At 41.6% G+C, this 20784-nt stretch overlaps 2 protein-coding genes across 4 annotated transcripts; both read left to right on the plus strand.

Annotated features, from left to right (window-relative positions):
• Window positions 1–7004: 7004 nt before the first annotated feature.
• susd1 (sushi domain containing 1) lies at window positions 7005–14680 on the plus strand. 3 transcript variants are annotated; one of them, XM_079221790.1, is made up of 16 exons: window positions 7005–7094; window positions 7238–7372; window positions 7979–8134; window positions 8266–8418; window positions 8788–8967; window positions 9549–9728; window positions 9917–10096; window positions 10406–10585; window positions 10893–11048; window positions 11180–11332; window positions 11702–11881; window positions 12463–12642; window positions 13060–13239; window positions 13807–13986; window positions 14078–14171; window positions 14557–14680. In XM_079221790.1, exons 1-16 carry the CDS (start codon window positions 7046–7048, stop codon window positions 14573–14575), a joined length of 2355 nt encoding a protein of 784 aa, XP_079077916.1. In that variant the 5' UTR covers window positions 7005–7045; the 3' UTR covers window positions 14576–14680. The 3 variants fall into 3 exon arrangements, with proteins under 3 accessions (XP_079077916.1, XP_079077917.1, XP_079077918.1); XM_079221791.1 differs by lacking the exon at window positions 12463–12642; XM_079221792.1 differs by lacking the exons at window positions 7005–7094; window positions 7238–7372 and having other exon boundaries at window positions 8006–8134; window positions 8790–8967.
• Window positions 14681–17695: 3015 nt separating this feature from the next.
• zbtb26 (zinc finger and BTB domain containing 26) lies at window positions 17696–19036 on the plus strand (the record flags this gene model as incomplete). The annotated part of the gene is made up of 1 exon (XM_079221872.1): window positions 17696–19036. The coding sequence occupies one exon, from the start codon at window positions 17696–17698 to the stop codon at window positions 19034–19036; it is 1341 nt and encodes a 446-aa protein (XP_079077998.1).
• Window positions 19037–20784: the final 1748 nt, after the last annotated feature.

Raw genomic sequence — 20784 nt, forward strand, 5'->3', positions numbered from 1 at the left:
TCTACTGGTTGACTATAGGCTAAGGAAGACACCTTCCCTACAGGGAATGAGACTTTTCAATATTTGATCCCTCTGTTATTCCTTTTTGCAGCTTTCTTGTGTGTGAAGGTCTGTCCTCCTGTATTATTTATTGGAACACATTCCGTGCATGGGAAGGGATGTGAAGCCATGCATCCCAGCACCACTGTAACATTTCACAAAGGAGTCATGTCTGTGAGTTTTAGAGGTGCAGAGAAGCAGATTTGGTTACTTTTGGACAGACTAGCTGCTCCCGTGGTGTCCAGCATTTAGGCTGCGAGCCTTCCTTCTTCTTTAATGAGAACTAAAAGTCCGATAAGCGAACATTCATGTTGTATTCTTGTTTCCAGGTGAAAATATGTGCAGCTATGAATGCGCAGCTCACTGAATTTGGGGGTGGGGGGAACGAAGCAGTAGTGTGATTTCAATCGGCAGAGCGTCCCGTGACTGCCTCCCTGCACACACTGTGAGCAGTTGTAGTTTATAAAATGATGGGAGGGGGCTTGTGTAAAGAGCCTCTGTTTATAGACGTCCAGACGAAGGAGAAATCAGTTTCACCAGCTGATCAGAGGGACACATGCTGGGTCATCCCACTTCTACCATGTGATTTTCATTACAGCAACTTGGGAAAGAGTTCGACTGGGAAAGACTTATGGTAAAGCATTTTTTTTTTAATCTTTGAATGCAAGTGTTTTTTTCTCAAAAATAAGATGTCTTTATGTAGCCTTCTGTATTCTTGTGAAATCCCTGTAATTTATATATAGCCTACTAATCTAGTTAGTATATGGGACAAAAAAAGAACTTCATTAAATACTTCAACTCGTGGTTGGCAATGAAGTAATTAACACCAAGGTGAGTCCTGGGTCTTTGGTTAATTCAACATAACTCTGTCACAGTTATCATATTCACTGCTGAGACAAAAACAACCAACCAAGAGCAAACTGAAGCGGTAATGTAGTGAGTGTGTTTTTTATCAAATCTGTTTTTTATTTATTGTTCCTCAGCTACCACCACGTGCTGGAGTGGATAGGCTGACTCTTGCTTGAACATGTAACTGCTGTTATTATTCATTTATAGAGTCCCGATTCTGTCATGCATATGAGTCAGTCAAGTGTAAGATGGTCAGACTGCTAAGCTCCTGTACAGAGTGGGTTGCATTTAGCATGGTGAGAAGTAAAGTGGAAATGCTCCTCTTAAAGAAGTATTTTAATCTTGTATTTTGTGTAAATATGCAATTTGTCTTAACATTATTTTTCACATTTATTCCTCTTTAAATCGTATAGTCCAAAATTAATTTGAACAATATCATTTCAGAAACAGTATCCGCTATTGTAGCTTTAGCTGATGGTAGATTTCTGCAGCGTGAATATCTAGGAGACCTGCTATTCTGCCTCAAATATGTTCTGAAGTTGCTCAATGATGCATTCACCCCTTCTTCCCTTTTGTTTCTGTGTGAAGAAGGGGAGGGTGTGTGGGGGTTTGAGAGAGATGAGATGAAACTCACACACACCCCTTGCTTGGTTAGAGCACTTTAGAGGAGTTCATCCGTCTCCTCCTTCAAAGAGCAGATCCTCTGGGAATGCAAGTTATTTTTGCTTCTTTAAAAGTACCAGCTTCATTTATTTATTCAGAGAGGCTGGTACTAAATGACAGCTTGTTCTCTCTTACTGCTCATCCATTGCACCTACTACTACCTGCCCCAGTTGCCGTGAAATATGTGACCAATATTAATGCTGCAACTGCACAATAGTACCATGTATACGAGAGGTGAGTGATGTCTGTGACAGTGTATGTTATTTGTAATGGTGCACAATATAAAACGAGGAAATGTTTAAAAGGTAAACCCTGAATAGATTAGTGTAAAATACAGGGCTCAATGGATAATCATTCAATATTCAGTATGAAAATGATGTGAATGGCGCTACAGCCTTCATAGTCACTTGATCTGAACACCTGTAAGACCACCACCACTATCATTAAGTATAATTGAGGGAGTATGTCTTGGAAAAATGGTGTTGGTCCTTTCAATAGAGTTCTAGTGGAACACAATGCCGAGGAGCATTGAAGCTATTCTGGAGGTTCATGATGGCCCAACACTTTACTGAGACCCTTTGTGGTTATAGTTGTCTTTTCAATGTGACTTTTAGGATAAGATGTGCCAGAATGGAACTCAACTATGTCCACACTTCTCACTTAAATGAGACCTGCCTGATTGGATAGAATGTATTCAGTGGTCAAAGGAGCAGCAGCTCAACTGTGTGCCTCATGCGGATGTCTGAGCTCCTCACCCTATCGGTAAGGCTGAGCCTAGCCACGCTAGAAAGGAAGCTCATTTCGGACAATTTCAGTCACAACCCAAACTCATTACCATAGGTGAGGGGTCGGAATGTAGATGGACTGGTAAATAGAGAGTGGTCCAGTACAATACTTACCACACTGCTGACACTGCACCACACCTGTCCATCTCCCACTCCATCTTCACTCATGAACAAGACCCAGAGATACCTGAACTCCCTCTTTTGGGGCAGTGACTCCCTTTTCCAGCAGAGAACCATGGCCTCAGACTTTGAGGTACTGAGTCTTATCGTGGTCTGATGGAGCCAACAGAACCACATCACCTGCAAAAAGCAGAGATGCATCCTGAGGTCTCCCCACCGGCCACTAGCCTCCTCCCGGCTGCGCATCGAACATTTTGCAGGAACTTCCTTGGGGATACAAGCCTGAAAGGCCTCCTTCTTCAGCTTGGCGGCATCCTTAGTTGCGGGTGTCAACCAGTCGGTTCTTAGATTACCGCCACAACAGGCAATGATGACCTTCATGCCACAATGGAGGCCCACTTGGATTCCATGTCCCCAGCCTCCCCTGGTATGTAGCAGTAATTATTCTGGAGGTAGGAGTTGAAGACCTCACAGACAGGGACCTCAGACGTTCCCAGTTCTCCCTCAGTACACATTTGGGTTTACCAAAGATCATATGATACAGCCACAAAGCAAATCATCGTGTTCTTGTATCAAGTACACGTGTGAACTGCCCAATGCTCGAACATGGTATTTGTTAGAGCCAATCCTTGAGTAGCACAGAAATCCAATAACAAAGCGCCACTTGGTTTCAGATCAGACGGCAGTTCCTCCCAATCACGTCCCTCCAGGTCCCTCCGCAGTTGCGTAGAGGCAATCCTCTCGTTCTTGGATTCTCGTCCGCTGTATTCTCCAATACAGCAGCAGTTAGCTGGGGACTCGAGTGTTCCCTCGCCCATGGGCAACTCTGGAAAAGGCTAGTCCAGCCCTCCTCGAGGAGTTTTGTTCCAGAACCAGTGTGTGTGGAGCCCAAATATATGACACACTGAGGTGGCAGTCCAAGCCCCTCGGGCCTAGAGCCAGTCTGCGATGCCAGGGGGTCGACATCATCTTACCACTCAATGTTATTGTAGGGAAATTACTGTTGCAGGTCTGTTCATGTCATGATAGAAATACAATGCTATGACTGGCTAGGTTCCACACAATCATTCTGACTGTTTTTTTCAACCATGATTGCATTCTTTTTTTAATGAAAACATTATTATAATAACTTCATAACTTATTCATAATAAGTGTTGTTATGGCTTCTAGTGTTCCATCAAAACTAGTGTCCTGCATAGTTTGTTCTAATTAACCTGAAAGCAGCACAACAGAAGTTTGCTAAATATAAAAGGTATATTCAGTCAAAATTATTTTTCATTTGAATCCATTTTATATTAACTTGTAACGTATTATATACTGCATACTGTCTTTTACTATCTTACATACATATCTATTTGTGTTAGGGATTGCGTCCAGGGATTGTGTCCAAAAGGTGGAATTGTGCCAAAGTAGAGACAGTTGGTATGTAATTCTCAATCAATCCTAACTCAAGGTCTACTTACTAGCTCTTTCTGGATCGTCATTAATAAACCTTTGAATAAAGTAAATTGATGTTAAATTAAGTTTTTTTCTAACGACTATTTCCAAAGTCAAGTATTAATTTTCAATTTTCTGTTTTTTCTCAGTGTAGCAAGCAAAATTACATGAAGAAGCAAGGAAAAGACAACACTGCTGCCAGCATCCCCCTCTCTTCCCCACCAGGGAATAGTGGTGTGCAGGTCTACCATGACAACCAGAGTGTGGCGTTTAAGATGTATTCTGGGAATGGTCATGCTATAGAAAATGGCTCTCACACCAGGAGAGACCGGGTCCCCAGCCGAGATGGTAACGGCAAGATGTCCTCCATTCCAGACATCACCTCTAACAGCCAGGACCAGAGGTACAGCATGAAAGACATGAGTGCTCAGAGGAACTCCACATGGATGATGGATTCGAGCAGCCAAGCGTATTCAGGGCCAGAGGATAACTCCACAGACCCACATGAGACCCTGACAGAGACTTCAACTCTGACCTTTGTGGATGTTCACAACCTGGAGGAATCAGCAGAGAACCACAGCCTCCATGGGTTGGGGATGGTTTACCTCAAGGAGTTTGTGCTGATAGATGATGACGATGATGGAGACATGTCGCTAAGAGAGAAAACAGTGACAGATTTGTCCGTCATGGATGGAAAAGCTGCTGATCTGGTGTGTGGGAGGCTGTTGTCCACCTCCAGTGGCTCAGTGTCAGAGTCTAAGGAAGAATGTGCGGCTCCTGAAGCGCCGCCACCTGAGGAGGTTGAGACTGCACATGAAAAGAAACGCTGCTGTTTCTGCACTGTTTTATGAACCAGCAGGACTCTGAAGGAGTTTGTGTGAAGCTGTTCTAGACGACTCTGTTCTGATCACTCTGGCAAAACACTACTTCATACTACTTTTATATTTGTCCCTGATGAATTGCAGAGCACATTTATAGGTATGGTAATATGCCATTGCGTGATTTCCTTTATTTTCTTTTACTCAATATTTCGAGCATTCATTTTACAATGCCATTATTCAACATTTAAACAGCAAACATATTTTGGTTTGTCTCTAATGTCATCCACCAATGTTGTTTTAACACTCCTTGTATAAGTAGCCTAATTACAAAATATATGCCGTTTGATTCACATTGAAAGAATTAGATCATTTGGGTTTAGATAATCATTTTTAAATTCAACAAACATATCTATGAAGTTTATTATACAGTTTTTATACAAAGAAATGCATGTTTCTATAATCTGAATGACAGATTTTGTGATAACTACACATGTTTACAAAGATCAGGTGCTAACAACAAATAAAGATATCTCCAATGACCAAATGATGTGTCCAGTTGTGTCCTATACACTTTGCTTTGCAATGTTAAGTTGGCTAACCACTGCTGCACTGCAACGAACACCAACTTTAGGAATGCACAGTGATCACATCACTATGATGTTATCAAATGAGATAACTCAATAATCTTAACTTGTACTGGAACCTGCAAGTAAAGATTTGTCATCTAGTAGCACAAGGGAGCAATGTTTTACAAGTACCCCTATGACAATACATTTACCTAATATATTGAATATGCATGTTGAAATGGTAATGAAAATTGACAGAAAACTAAATGCATTCAACATGTTTGATACCTTAAGGATACATCAAAATATGTTTTGGTGAGCAGCAACACTGAATGTCAATATAAATGTATGTTGTTAACATGAAAACTCCACAAGGAACCTACCTGCAAGTAAACCCTTAACCAAAATCTGTGAAGCTTGACATCTACTGGAGGAAGCAGGACTGAACTGTCCATCTGCCGTGTGATTCTGTAGACATCACTAAACACCAGCAAATATGGGATATTCTGCACCTGTATTCCACCAGGTTTGGTTCGCGGCTCGCTTACACTTTCAAGTCATAACATTTTTTCCCAGCCAAAATAATTTGTTGCTGAGGAAGTAATGCATTTTAGGCCTATGAAATATAGGCTTAGTTCAGGCAGAACTGATTGGCATCAGCTGTTTCTTTTATGCCTTATTCACAGATGTGTAGCTCCCAGCTGACTGAAAACATCCAATTATATTCATGCAGGTGTACAGCATGGTCAGTATTGCTCTGCCTCTTTAGTGTAATATCTTTGATATTATTGATTAAATAAAAAGCATGTTCATGTATGTTCCTTTTAAGAAGGAATCATTATTTCAACAAAAACACGATGATGCGTATATGAGCGCTCCCTCGAAGAGTAGCGTCTTTTCATCAAATCTAAATCTCGAACGATCGGCTATAAACGGTCAATCACCTGAAATAAGTATTTCTGACTGAACTAGAACTAACTGAACTAAATGTGTGCTTTGGGCTGGGGTTAATCAGTTCAGTCCAGCAGGCTCTGGTGTGAGGCGGGAGCTTGATGGTTTGAGTGACAGAGATACCGTAGTAAGGACCATGCTTGGTTTAAAGATAGCAGCTCACCACACTTATCTTCCCCTCCCACAGCACGCCAACTGACACCTACTACAGACCCTGTGACAAGGAGGGGTGTTTTCATTGGGTTTAACCACCAGGAAACATTTGAGGATTATATTAAAAAAGGATCAATTCAGTTATTTTAATAAGGGTTACTTTAAATATATAGGGCAAAGGGTGGCGGTGCATTATGTCATTCGTATTAACTTGTACTTGATGTAGTTTGAAGTCGTCTAGTTAAAGACCCAAAACTAACTTCCTTTTTTTTAGTGATGATGCGGTTAGTGTGCTTTTAAAAGATATCTAAAATGCCACTACGTTTTGTAAAAGCGCCTCTAACAGGTTCGTTAGGACAAATATAGCTGTTATCAGCCACCGCAGCATGAGCGTGCAACACGTGTGAAGTGTAACCGAATGTGTCAGTGAATGACAGATTAAGCCCTTCCCCCCCAAAAAAACATCTGCACATTGAAAAAAAGGAGCTGTTTCTCAGAGTGACCTCAGCTCACCCACTCACAGAGTCCTCTCAATCCTGGTTATCAAATCCGCTCAGTGTCATCATGGACCACAGGACGGAAGTAAAATACAATAAAAAGAAGATGGGGAGCTTTAGTGCCTGGTAAAGTGAAGAGAGTGTCAGGGAGATTCTCCGAGAAGATGGACGAGAGAAGCCGAGTGATGATCGTGGTCATTCTGCTCATTGCAGGTGAGAATACTTTGTCGGTTCATTCCCATATGGTGATTATTTAATATAATTTGTTTTATTTTTATGTTTTGTGGAAAATTGCAGAAGGGGTGAAAAAAAACATTGAAGATGTTGACTGATGAAGGTTATTTGTATCCTCTCAGAAGCTCCAGCAAAAGGTCACACTCTGGACGTGTGTGGCACCTGCCACTTTAACGCCAAATGTGAGTCAAACGGCTCTGAAAAAGTCTGTACCTGCAAGTACGGCTTTATTGGAAATGGTATAACCCGTTGTCAAGGTAAGAAAAAACCTTGTGTTTATGTATCAAGTGAAGCTAAATAGTCTAAAAAGTATTTTTATCTCATCCTCTTTTATTTTTACTGATAAGAAAAAGGATTTGCAATGAGAACTTCGGTTTAAATTAATGCATCTATGCTCTAGTCCATATTTGTATATTGACAATGGATCAAATGACTTTGTGTTATGTGACAGGTGTCGCTCGCAGTGGCGAACCCACAGAGAATTATCACTCCCAACTTTACTGTTTTAGTTCAGTCCCACTGTTCCCATGAGCATCGTTACCAGCAGCAGCACAAGCAGCTGGAGCAAAAAAAAGCTCTACAAACCCGCAACAAGCCATCTGCTCAGCAGACAGACAAAGTCAGTGACTAGATAGTGCACATATTGGAGTATGGTGGACAGCAAAGCTAATATGAATATTGGACTGTAAATTCGTCAAGTGGACGAACTTCAAATGAATGCTAATGTTGCTCCATGTCCTCGATGTGTGAATAACTCTGACACATTTGCCAAGATCGCCTGTACAAGGTGGTAATATATGAATGTTAAGAATAAGAGTTGTTTCTCTCCTATGTTGAAGTGCAATAAATATGTTTTCTTCTAGATAAAGATGAGTGTCAGATGGGTGCCAATAAGATCTGTGGGCAGCACACCACCTGCCAGAACACATATGGCAGCTACTACTGTACCTGCCTGGCTGGCTACATAACTTCTAACAACAAGGCTGTCTTCATCCCAAATGATGGAACCCACTGCCAGGGTGAGTTTAGGCTGTAGGCATAACACTACAGAGCGGTGACTAAGACAACATGAAGGTTGGACTTTTACCTGTAAAACCAGCCTTTCGTGATCCTTTGTATGTCACATGCTCCTTTACCATGTATTGTGCAGACAATGACGAGTGCAGGATCAGAAACGTGTGTGGAGAAGGAGCTCAATGCAGGAACTTTGATGGTAGTTTTGACTGCAGCTGCCAGCTGGGATATCAAGTCCACAATGGAGTTGAGCCCTTCAACCCTCTCACAGACACCGCTTCCTGCGAAGGTAAGACAGCATTAATGGGATTTTGATCAGCATACTGACAGCTACGGTTATAATAAATTGACACTGTTCCAGTATGTAGTAGTAGAGGGTTTGGGACTCAGCTCCAGACAATCAAGGAAGAGGGCAGTATGCTTTCAAACCCTTTCAAAGGAGATTTAGTTCCTACTGTGTATTTTATCCGTTTTGCTCCACACACATTGTACTGCAAAAGAGACACATTGCAAATTCAGTCTAACCCATCCCTTTATGTCGTTGGTTTGTACCCCTCAGTTCGGTCCTGGCTGGTATGACAGCGGCAGTGTCTGCTTGGAGTTGGCGGGTAAACAGCTAGATCTAATCTTGACTTCTGTTTGTTCTTGTCTCACTCAGAGGTAGACTGTGGCCAGCCGGCCTCAGTGGAGGACGCAGTGCTGCTGTCAGTCACAGGCACCACATACGGCAGTGTGGTCATGTTTGTCTGTGATGAAGGCTTTGTGTGTAGGAGTGGAGACGGCAGATCTTTTTGTGGAGCTGATGGACTGTGGAGCAGAGCCACCATGGTCTGTGAAGGTAGCAAAATACGCACGTAAAATGTTTTTTTTAAAGTCTGCCTTTTTCCACTGCTTTTGCATTAGCACATTGCACATGTGTACGTTGCTTTCTCTGCTTGTGTTTGTTTCATTGTTTGGATTTTCTGGAGTTCTTAACTGTCAATTAGAAAATATAACCATGAGTACTTTTAGCCATGCTAGCTGTCGGCTAGCTCTGCAGACCTTTGCTACCCACTTTGCTACAGTTAACGTTAACTAGCTCGCCTCCTGCCGATTTCAATTCAGATTTGTTGTTCACAATGTAGCATTATCAAGGAATAGTATCAAAGTGTTTAACCACAGGTGTGTAGTACTAGTTTGCACATGTGCAGTACAAATTGGGCAGGATGTAACTCGCTAACTGATCTGAACAAGTGTTATTGTTGTTCCTAAATAGCGTAAATGAGCTGATTAACGATATGATGATGTGATCAGCATCCGATCCAGCATCATCAGGCTGTATCGGTAACAGGGATCATAAAACTGTTTGGTCGGAAAGAGTACCTGAAGATTTTCCAGTGATGACGATTTCATGCAGCATGTCACTGCTTTGGCCCTCAGAGGTTGACTGTGGCTCTCCCCCTGCCCTCCCTCACTCGCATATGCTGTGGAATAAGAGTTCAAGGATGGGCACCGAGGTGGTTTATCAGTGTAACTCTGGATATCATAATGTTGGAAAGGGCAATGTATCCATCTGTACTTCTGCTGGACAGTGGGAGAGACCGTCTATTCGCTGTCAAGGTACCGTCATTGTTTTATCAGATAATGTTAGAGTAATTACAATATCACTGGAAAACATACAGACAAGACACATATACAGTTTGTTCTGTTATCTCTTTGCAGCTTAACTTCCTGAGTTAACTGAAAGTAAATTAATCTGGATCTTGGTGTTCATGTGACATGGTTGTGGTGCATGTGTTTCCTTGTAGAGGCCGTGTGTGGAAGTCCTCCTGTGATTGAATCCACTGAGCAGGTGTGGGACAGCCATTCAACCCCTGGCAGCACTGTACTCTATGTTTGTAAGGAGGGCTTTTATAACAAAGGAGGACTTAATATATCGACATGTAATGAAAACGCTCAGTGGACCCTCCCAACTCTGTTGTGCCAAGGTAATTAAAACAATGTCTATAACCCCTGAAATGGTTTTCTCTTCAAATATAAAATGGCAGGAAATCTTTTCGAGCATTTTCTGTTAAGACATATTGTGAAGCTAGTTTTAGGTAAAATTACTTACTAATAAGTCAAATGACTTACTAATAATGAGCTAATTCACGATATGATGATGTGATCAGCATCCGATCCAGCATCATCAGGCTGTATCGGTAACAGGGATCATAAAACTGTTTGGTCGGAAAGAGTACCTGAAGATTTTCCAGTGATGACGATTTCATGCAGCATGTCACTGCTTTGGCCCTCAGAGGTTGACTGTGGCTCTCCCCCTGCCCTCCTTCACTCGCATATGCTGTGGAATAAGAGTTCAAGGATGGGCACCGAGGTGGTTTATCAGTGTAACTCTGGATATCATAATGTTGGAAAGGGCAATGTATCCATCTGTACTTCTGCTGGACAGTGGGAGAGACCGTCTATTCGCTGTCAAGGTACCGTCATTGTTTTATCAGACCATTTTAGAGTAAGTACAATATCACTGGAAAACATACAGACAAGACATGTATACAGTTTGTTCTGTTATCTCTTTGCAGCTTAACTTCCTGAGTTAACTGAAAGTAAATTAATCTGGATCTTGGTGTTCATGTGACATGGTTGTGGTGCATGTTATTCCTTGTAGAGGCCGTGTGTGGAAGTTTGACTTGTCAAAGTAGGAACAGCACAGCAGAAATTTATAACGTAAATTATTTCAACCCTCTCTCTCCTATGTTGAAGTGCAATAAATATGTTTTCTTCTAGATAAAGATGAGTGTCAGATGGGTGCCAATAAGATCTGTGGGCAGCACACCACCTGCCAGAACACATTTGGCAGCTACTACTGTACCTGCCTGGCTGGCTACAGAACTTCTAACAACAAGGCTTTCTTCATCCCAAATGATGGAACCCACTGCCAGGGTGAGTTTAGGCTGTAGGCATAACACTACAGAGCGGTGACTAAGACAACATGAAGGTTGGACTTTTACCTGTAAAACCAGCCTTTTGTGATCCTTTGTATGTCACATGCTCCTTTACCATGTATTGTGCAGACAATGACGAGTGCAGGTTCAGAGACGTGTGTGGAGTAAGAGCTCAATGCAGGAATTTTGATGGTAGTTTTGACTGCAGCTGCCAGCTGGGATATCAAGTCCACAATGGAGTTGAGCCCTTCAACCCTCTCACAGACACCGCTTCCTGCGAAGGTAAGACAGCATTAATGGGATTTTGATCAGCATACTGACAGCTACGGTTATAATAAATTGACACTGTTCCAGTATGTAGTAGTAGAGGGTTTGGGACTCAGCTCCAGACAATCAAGGAAGAGGGCAGTATGCTTTCAAACCCTTTCAAAGGAGATTTAGTTCCTACTGTGTATTTTATCCGTTTTGCTCCACACACATTGTACTGCAAAAGAGACACATTGCAAATTCAGTCTAACCCATCCCTTTATGTCGTTGGTTTGTACCCCTCAGTTCGGTCCTGGCTGGTATGACAGCGGCAGTGTCTGCTTGGAGTTGGCGGGTAAACAGCTAGATCTAATCTTGACTTCTGTTTGTTCTTGTCTCACTCAGAGGTAGACTGTGGCCAGCCGGCCTCAGTGGAGGACGCAGTGCTGCTGTCAGTCACAGGCACCACATACGGCAGTGTGGTCATGTTTGTCTGTGATGAAGGCTTTGTGTGTAGGAGTGGAGACGGCAGATCTGTGTGTGGAGCTGATGGACTGTGGAGCAGAGCCACCATGGTCTGTGAAGGTAGCAAAATACGCACGTAAAATGTTTTTTTTAAAGTCTGCCTTTTTCCACTGCTTTTGCATTAGCACATTGCACATGTGTACGTTGCTTTCTCTGCTTGTGTTTGTTTCATTGTTTGGATTTTCTGGAGTTCTTAACTGTCAATTAGAAAATATAACCATGAGTACTTTTAGCCATGCTAGCTGTCGGCTAGCTCTGCAGACCTTTGCTACCCACTTTGCTACAGTTAACGTTAACTAGCTCTCCTCCTGCCGATTTCAATTCAGATTTGTTGTTCACAATGTAGCATTATCAAGGAATAGTATCAAAGTGTTTAACCACAGGTGTGTAGTACTAGTTTGCACATGTGCAGTACAAATTGGGCAGGATGTAACTCGCTAACTGATCTGAACAAGTGTTATTGTTGTTCCTAAATAGCGTAAATGAGCTGATTAACGATATGATGATGTGATCAGCATCCGATCCAGCATCATCAGGCTGTATCGGTAACAGGGATCATAAAACTGTTTGGTCGGAAAGAGTACCTGAAGATTTTCCAGTGATGACGATTTCATGCAGCATGTCACTGCTTTGGCCCTCAGAGGTTGACTGTGGCTCTCCCCCTGCCCTCCCTCACTCGCATATGCTGTGGAATAAGAGTTCAAGGATGGGCACCGAGGTGGTTTATCAGTGTAACTCTGGATATCATAATGTTGGAAAGGGCAATGTATCCATCTGTACTTCTGCTGGACAGTGGGAGAGACCGTCTATTCGCTGTCAAGGTACCGTCATTGTTTTATCAGATAATGTTAGAGTAATTACAATATCACTGGAAAACATACAGACAAGACACATATACAGTTTGTTCTGTTATCTCTTTGCAGCTTAACTTCCTGAGTTAACTGAAAGTAAATTAATCTGGATCTTGGTGTTCATGTGACATGGTTGTGGTGCATGTGTTTCCTTGTAGAGGCCGTGTGTGGAAGTGGAATGGCTTACTTTAAAGAAAAAGACATTTAGTATATACACTGCAGCTGCCCTTACAAAATATGATGTTGTGTATATATATATATATATATATATATATATATATATATATATATATATATATATATATATATATATATATATATATATATATATATATATATACACACAACATTTGTATAACCCACTGTTTGCTTACTTTTCTGTCCCAGACATATTATGTGGGGACCCTCCTACACTGCCTCACACTGGGCGGGTGTGGATTGGCAGCTCCAGCCCTGGAAGCACAGTGACCTACTACTGTAAAATAGGATTTTATCACAGTGAAGGAAATAACATGTCACTGTGCTCAGTTAATGGTTACTGGACACAACCAAACATCTCATGCAAAGGTAAACATCTTCCTCCTGCTGTGGTCAGCATTGTTTCTCCATTGCTGTTGTAGAGTGAAATGTTCACCTAATTAAGTATTGCAATTTCCATACTAGAAGTTGACTGTGGAGTGCCGCCACCCATCCCCCACTCTCACCCATGCTGTGGGATAAAATCTCCACTTTGGGCTCTGAGGTTGTTTATCAGTGTAACAAATTTGCTTTCTTGCTGAGAGTTAGTTGACAGATCGTTACCACTCTCATATCTGGCCGTTCAATAAAATGCTTTGTTTAGTATAAAGAAAGGAAACAGGCTCTGTTCAATGGTAACAAAATCCACCTCCCAACACCTTAAAAGCTCACAACACATTATATCTTGTTTGTTTAATCCACACAAATACCAAAGTGTAAAAATGGCATAATGTGGTTTTACAGCGGGTTATGTGCTGCAACATTTCAAACAAACAAAAGTGTAATTAAAAACTTGTTCTCATTATGTTGCATCTCCTGTTCAGTTGTCATGGAAGAATTAACTGTGCCATTTGTGGTTTTCTTTGTGATATATTGCTAATTTATGTCTGTGTGCAGAAATAAGCTGTGGCCGCCCACTAACACTGCCCCATACTAACCTCCGGTGGGATGGCACCAGTAGACCGGGCAGTGTGGTGCTGTATGAATGCATGGATGGATTTGACCAGATGAGTGGAAACAATAGTTCAACATGTTTACTATCAGGACAGTGGGGGAACGTATCTGTAAAGTGCAAAGGTACAGTGATCAGAAGGGAGAAGGAAACAAAGTATTTCAAACACGTAGAAAGTGCTCTTTGTTACTCACACGCAGCATTTCTTTGTTCCAGGTACATCGTATGTTCTGAGGGTTTCATTTCTGTCTGCTGCTCTATCCATAGTACTGGTGGCCATGGTCATTTTGGGTGGATGCTGTTTCACCTGGTATGGAAGATGGTACAATAGAGTATACAACTCACCCTGTTGATGTCATTTTATATGTGAAACAACTGTTTATTAATTCAATCAAACATTCACAGTACGATAAGTTATTCTAGTGTTTCTGGAATTGTCAAAGATGAAAAACATGCATGATATTATGTTATATTTTATTGAACCATAAATTCAAAACATAATAAATATGAATGTAATCAACTAATTTATTATTTGTTTCTTGTGACAAAATACAGTAGTCCTGCATAGTGAAAGTGACCTGTTATATATTTCACGATGAATTAATGTAAATTAGATGTTTTGCACACTTTCAGGTGAAAGACCGCACTTGAAATTGTAATTTAATGACATGGTTTCCCTCTGTCTTCTTTTCTAGGTTTATCAAGAGGACATGACACTCCAAACCTCCTTAATTGACAAATTAAATTACAGTCTTGACTTCCCATATGTGCATTTTATTTTCTAAATAATTATAATAAACTTTTTTTTCATTTCATGAATGGTTGAATGATTACTGGATGTAAACATGTACTTGGAAGGAAGCAATCCACTTTGTAAAGCAGACCATTTGTGATTTTACTGTTTGACAAACCTTCTGACACAGTCCCATCATTAGAGCTTATTTTATTTTATATATATATATATATATATATATATATACACACACACACATATACATACACACACACAGTGGGAAAAAAAAGTATTTAGTCAGCCACCAATTGTGCAAGTTCTCCCACTTAGGCCTGTAATTTTCATCATAGGTACACTTCAACTATGAGAGACAGAATGGGGGGAAGAATCCAGGAAATCACAATGTCTGATTTTTAGTGAATTAATTGGTGAATTCATCTGTAAAATAAGTATTTGGTCACCTACAAACAAGATCTGGGGCTCCACGCAAGATCTCACCCCATGGGGTCAAAATTATCACAAGAGCGGTGAACAAAAATCCCAGAACCACACGGGGGGGGGACCAAGTGAATGACCTGCAGAGAGCTGGGACCAAAGTAACAAAGGCTACCATCAGTAACACACTACGTCGCCATGGACTCAAATCCTGCAGTGCCAGACGTGTCCCCCTGCTCAAGCCAGTACATGTCCAGGCCAGTCTGAAGTTTGCTAGAGAGCATTTGGATGATCCAGAAGAGGATTGGGAGAATGTCATATGGTCAGATGAAATCAAAATAGAACTTTTTGGTAGAAACTCAACTAGTCGTGTTTGGAGGAGAAAAAATGCTGAGTTACATCCAAAGAACACCATACCTACTGTGAAGCATGGGGGTGGAAACATCATGCTTTGGGACTGTTTTTCTGCAAAGGGACCAGGACGACTGATCCGTGTAAAAAGGATAGAATGAATGGGGCCATGTATCGTGAGATTTTGAGTGAAAACCTCCTTCCATCAGCAAGGGCATTAAAGGTGAAACGTGGCTGGGTCTTTCAGCATGACAATGATCCCAAACACACCGCCCGGGCAACGGAGTGGCTTCTATGAAGCATTTCAAGGTCCTGGAGTGGCCTAGCCAGTCTCCAGATCTCAACCCCATAGAAAATCTTTGGAGGGAGTTGAAAGTCTGTGTTGCCCAGCAACAGCCCCAAAACATCACTACTCTAGAGGAGATCTGCATGGAGGAATGGGCCAAAATACCAGCAACAGTGTGTGAAAACCGTGTGAAGACTTACAGAAAACGTTTGACCTCTGTCATTGCCAACAAACGGTATATAACAAAGTATTGAGATGAACTTTTGTTATTGACCAAATACTTATTTTCCACCATAATTTGCAAATAAATTCTTTAAAAATCAGACAATGTGATTTTCTGGATTTTCTTTTCTCATTTTGGCTGACTGAATACTTTTTTCCCCAACTGTATATGAAAAGATTACGATATCAAGACTTCATAACTGAGCTATGTGCTTTAGTAGAGTTGAAAAGACCCCCAATAATTCATAGATAAATTCATGCATTCGGACTCAATGTCATATATTAGGCCAGTGGGTTCTAGCCTTTTTGTATCTGTGACTCTATTTCACATCTTTAACAAAAGAGTGATATTTATTTCCCAGATTGTTTAATTAAAGGACTATGGAGATCTACATAGGTGATTTTTATTCCTCATCTTGAATCCTCTCTAGAGACATACATATTGGGACAGCCCTGGGAATATAGACACATTTTACTCACCATGGTCGATAACTGGATTTACCACCTTTCTCATATACAGTTTTAGACTTCTTCACCTTGTAGGTTTGGCGTGGGTACTGGGGAAAAAAACACAGGGGTCATCTTAATATGTTTCCTAATGTTAACATTTAATTATTAGGTTTATATTTGGGTAAAAATAGTATAACAAAAAAATAGTATAAAAGTAAATACCCACAATTGTACATAATATTACTTTTGACGTTGTAACGTGATGAGTGCTGTCCCATTCCGATTTAGCGAGAAACCATTTCAAGTCCTCACACTCAACCACCAGGAGGAGTCCTGTTCGCGTGCACTGGCCCTTTAAATAGGTTTTTTTTTGTGTGTGCATCCGGAGCAGCTCTTTAATTTCCCCCACGACAGCCTCCTACCGATGACGACCCGTCTTTAACGGGCTTGTTTACAAAGGGTCAACAGGTACGAAACCCGCACTACCGTGTCCGTGAACGGGGAGACGTTGTCAGTTGGCGAGTCGGTCCGCAGCGGGGCTCGCGCCCTCACAGCTCGAGGCGAGAGGAGGAGCAGGCCGACGTGTGATTGATTGTTTACATGATCGACGCTCGCTGTGAGCACGGAGAGGCGCGTTGCTCACGATCACCGGCTCGTCTCACTGTCCCCCAAAGAGTATCGTTTAAACACAGGCTAAAGTCACCTATTTTACCTTCAGAGAGCCGGTAATTCACTGGTAACGTTACTGTATCGGCGGCGCTAAGCTAACGTTGAAGCTAGACGGCGTCAACGTTGATGTCTCGTGTATCAAACCTCAGCAACACTTGAACAAGTGACGTTGCAGCGTTTTAAACTCGTTTTACCAGTTAATGTAGTTATTATTTGAGCTGCTGGATCTTGACGATTGTTATTGACTCAGGTGGTGATAGTTTACATAATTAGCCCTTTTGCTATAGCGTTATATGTTCTATTATTTCACATCCAAAGTATTAATATGGTATCAAACCACTTTAGATGACTAATGTAGAGATACAACATGTGTGGATTACTGTCTATACCTGAATCAAGTCACTGTCCCTCTGTATATGTGTTGTTATCCGCGGGCCTGCAGCGCGCATGCCTTGTCGTGCATGTTAGTGCGCAGTCGCCATGTTAAGAGCTGTTTAGGGGCAATAGCTATGCTATCAATGTCATGTTCAGCTAAATGCATGTATTACTGCCTGCCATCTGACGTACAAGAGTTAAAGACTAAATGTAAAACTCTTACTATTTATATTGTGCTGTTTAGGAGAGATAACACAGTCTGTATTTTTATTTTTTGAACAGGTGCACTGCTGCTGCTGGCCCTCGGTTCACTATGGCCCAGAACCAAGTGATCCTGCAGTTCCGCTTCTCCACATTTGGGGACTCCATGCTGCAGAAGATGAACCTCCTACGACACCAGAAACGCTTCTGTGATGTCAGCGTGCGTATCAACCAGCTGGAGGTCCCTGGTCACAAGGTAGTGTTTGCAGCCGGCTCCTCTTTCTTGAGGGACCAGTTCATCCTTCAGCAGGACTCCAGGGAGGTCCAGATCTCCATGATCCAGGAGGCGGAGGTGGGCCAACAGCTGCTGCTGTCCTGCTACACAGGTCAGCTGGAGTTTCCTGAGCTGGAGCTTGTGAATTACCTGACAGTGGCCAGCTTTCTCCAAATGGGCCACATCGTGGAGCAATGCACTCAAGCTCTCAGCAAGTTCATCAAACCTCAGTCTGCACGCAAGCTGGAGGTGGATGTGGGTATGAAGAGGGCGAAGAAAGAGGGTGGTTTAACCTTCCAGGCCCAGAAAGAGCAAGAGCGCTCTCAGGTTCGGACTGTTCATCAGGATGAGGAGGAGGAGGAGGTGGTGAAGGTTGGGGACGACAACAATGGCGACGATGGCAGCGATGTGGATGATGGCAGCGATGATGACGACGATGATGATGTGATCATACAGCCTACGTCCCCTCTTCAGATCTTAGGCAAACGTCCAAAGCAGGGTGTGGTGGAGAGTGACATCACTATAGTAAAAGTGGAGTCTGTGTCTGACGTAGCAGAAAACTCCATCACTGGTAACCTCCTCACCAGTCCTGCTCCTCCTACACTCCACTCCCCTGAGCCCCAGCACTCTCTCATCAACTCCACTGTGGACAGTCGTGGCAGTGAGATGGCGGTTCCACCCGGCCTGGCCGGATACCCGCTCAGTCCCCCTCCTGCAGAGAAGCACAGTGTGCACCAGAGGAACTACGACAAACCTCTGCAGTGGTACCACCAGTGTCCCAAGTGCTCCCGGGTCTTCCGCCAGCTGGAAAACTACGCCAACCACCTCAAGATGCACAAACTGTTCATGTGCCTGCTGTGCGGCAAGACCTTCACGCAGAAGGGCAACCTGCACCGACATATGCGTGTCCATGCAGGCATCAAGCCCTTCCAGTGTAAAATCTGTGGTAAGACCTTCACCCAAAAGTGTTCTTTGCTGGATCACCTAAACCTGCACAGTGGGGATAAGCCACACCGCTGCAACTACTGTGAAATGGTTTTCGCTCACAAGCCAGTTCTCCGCAAGCACCTCAAACAGATCCACGGGAAGAACAGCTTTGACAACGCAAACGAAGGCAACCTGCATGACGGAGAGCTTGACTTTGATTTTGGACAAATGAAATCCGCTGACCTTTTTTAGTAGCTATGTTGAATGGCATCAGTCGTTTAAATTCAGTTCAATTTATTTTGTATAGCCCAAAATCACAAATTAGGAAAAATCCCTCCAAAACAACCCTTTAACAGGGAGAAAAATAAGGAAAAAACCTGAGAAAGAGAGAGAAACGGAGGAGGGATCCCTTTCCCCGGATGGACAGACGTACAATAGATATCATGTGTACAGAATGAACCCCATAACGGAGTTATAACACATTCAATGCATATGACAGAAAGGATTCATATAAATGGCCATGATGCAGACTTTCCTTCAGATGGAACATTGTTATGGTAAATGTGTCAGTTCTAGAGACTGACCGTGTACACTGCTTGACTAAGAGCCTGTTATTTGCATTATCAAAGAGCGGCAGATGAGCGAACATGATGGCTGGTTTCCAAAAATGTCAGCCTCAACCCGATGGGTTTAACTGGAGAATGTAAACATGAAAGAAGACATTTCCTGGTCCACGTTTCACTGTAACTTAATTTTTTTTTTCTAGATGCCTTTATATCGTACTTGAAAATTCAGCACTGAAACACTAAACATATTGACTGTACTTCATTAGTTTTATTGATGAATTAACATGTCTTTGTTTCTGTTGTCCAATGAAAAATATCCACTTGTGTGTGTGTGTGTGTGTATATGTGTATATATATATATATATATATATATATATATATATATATATATATATATATATATATATATATATATATATATATATATATATATATATATATAAATAACACAGTCTACTGTAGCCTTTCTTTCTTACCTGTGTGAATATGACATCATAACTAAAAGAAACTTGAAAGAGGGTGGGTTGAGAAAATATTGTAAGGCAAGCTACACTGATGAAGAATGGGATGCCAAAGTGTCTATATGAACTTAAATGGTTCTTTTATACAGACTTTATATATCTGAGGTACTATTGGACCAAAGTGACATTGTTTCTGTCCTGTGTTCATGGAAGTCAATGTGTGTTAAGAAATTAAAACTGATTCTTAATCGGTGTTGGTTTCAAGTGTTCTTATTGTCTCCACCAATCGTGCTCATAATAATTCAATGTTTCTAGTATTCTGGTACATCCATGATGTAAATGCTGCATTCCTGATGCAAAGAAGAATAAAGTGTCAGCTGACACCCTCCTCAGTGTGCATGCTCGGTTTTACAAGCTTTTTTAATCAGTTAGAGGTTGTAGAACGAGTATCTTAAATTGTCATGCAAATGTCTGGTGAACTGTAACAAAGTTTCATTGTTTGCCGCAGTAGGCCGTCTGAGTATCTTTAGACCGGCGAATAGATTACTAAAAAGGAGTAAGTGAGATGCTAGGTCATAATTCTGAGCGAGAGAAGAAAAAAAGAAGGTATAAAAAGCGCATTTTGACTTTCTATCTCATAATTATGACTTACTCATAACATCATTTCTTTTTACCTCATAATTATGACTTTATTATCTCATTATGACTTATATATTCCACATACTAATTAAAATGTTCAAATATGCTAAATTAAGCCAAAAAAGCATTGGTGAGAGGACCAGGACTACGATAATAATAATATATATATATATATATATATATATATATATATATATATATATATATATATATATAAACTTTACAGATAATATTTGCTGAAGTATGATAACAATGTCCTCGGCGAAACCAATGCCTTATTCTATTGTTCCATGTGACTTACTATAGTGCTGCAAAGATCAAGAGCTTATCAAAT

Source organism: Taurulus bubalis (genome assembly GCF_910589615.1).
Source record: "Taurulus bubalis genome assembly, chromosome: 8".
NCBI lineage: Eukaryota > Metazoa > Chordata > Actinopteri > Perciformes > Cottidae > Taurulus > Taurulus bubalis.

What these genes read in the sequence shown, in the direction of transcription:
- susd1 (XM_079221790.1), top strand. Translation starts at nt 7,046, where the DNA reads ATGGACGAGAGAAGCCGAGTGATGATCGTGGTCATTCTGCTCATTGCA. An exon ending in AGACACCGCTTCCTGCGAAG is followed by an intron (nt 11,333 to 11,701) that starts GTAAGACAGCAT and finishes TGTCTCACTCAG; the next exon opens with AGGTAGACTGTGGCCAGCCG. An exon ending in AGCCACCATGGTCTGTGAAG is followed by an intron (nt 11,882 to 12,462) that starts GTAGCAAAATAC and finishes TTTGGCCCTCAG; the next exon opens with AGGTTGACTGTGGCTCTCCC.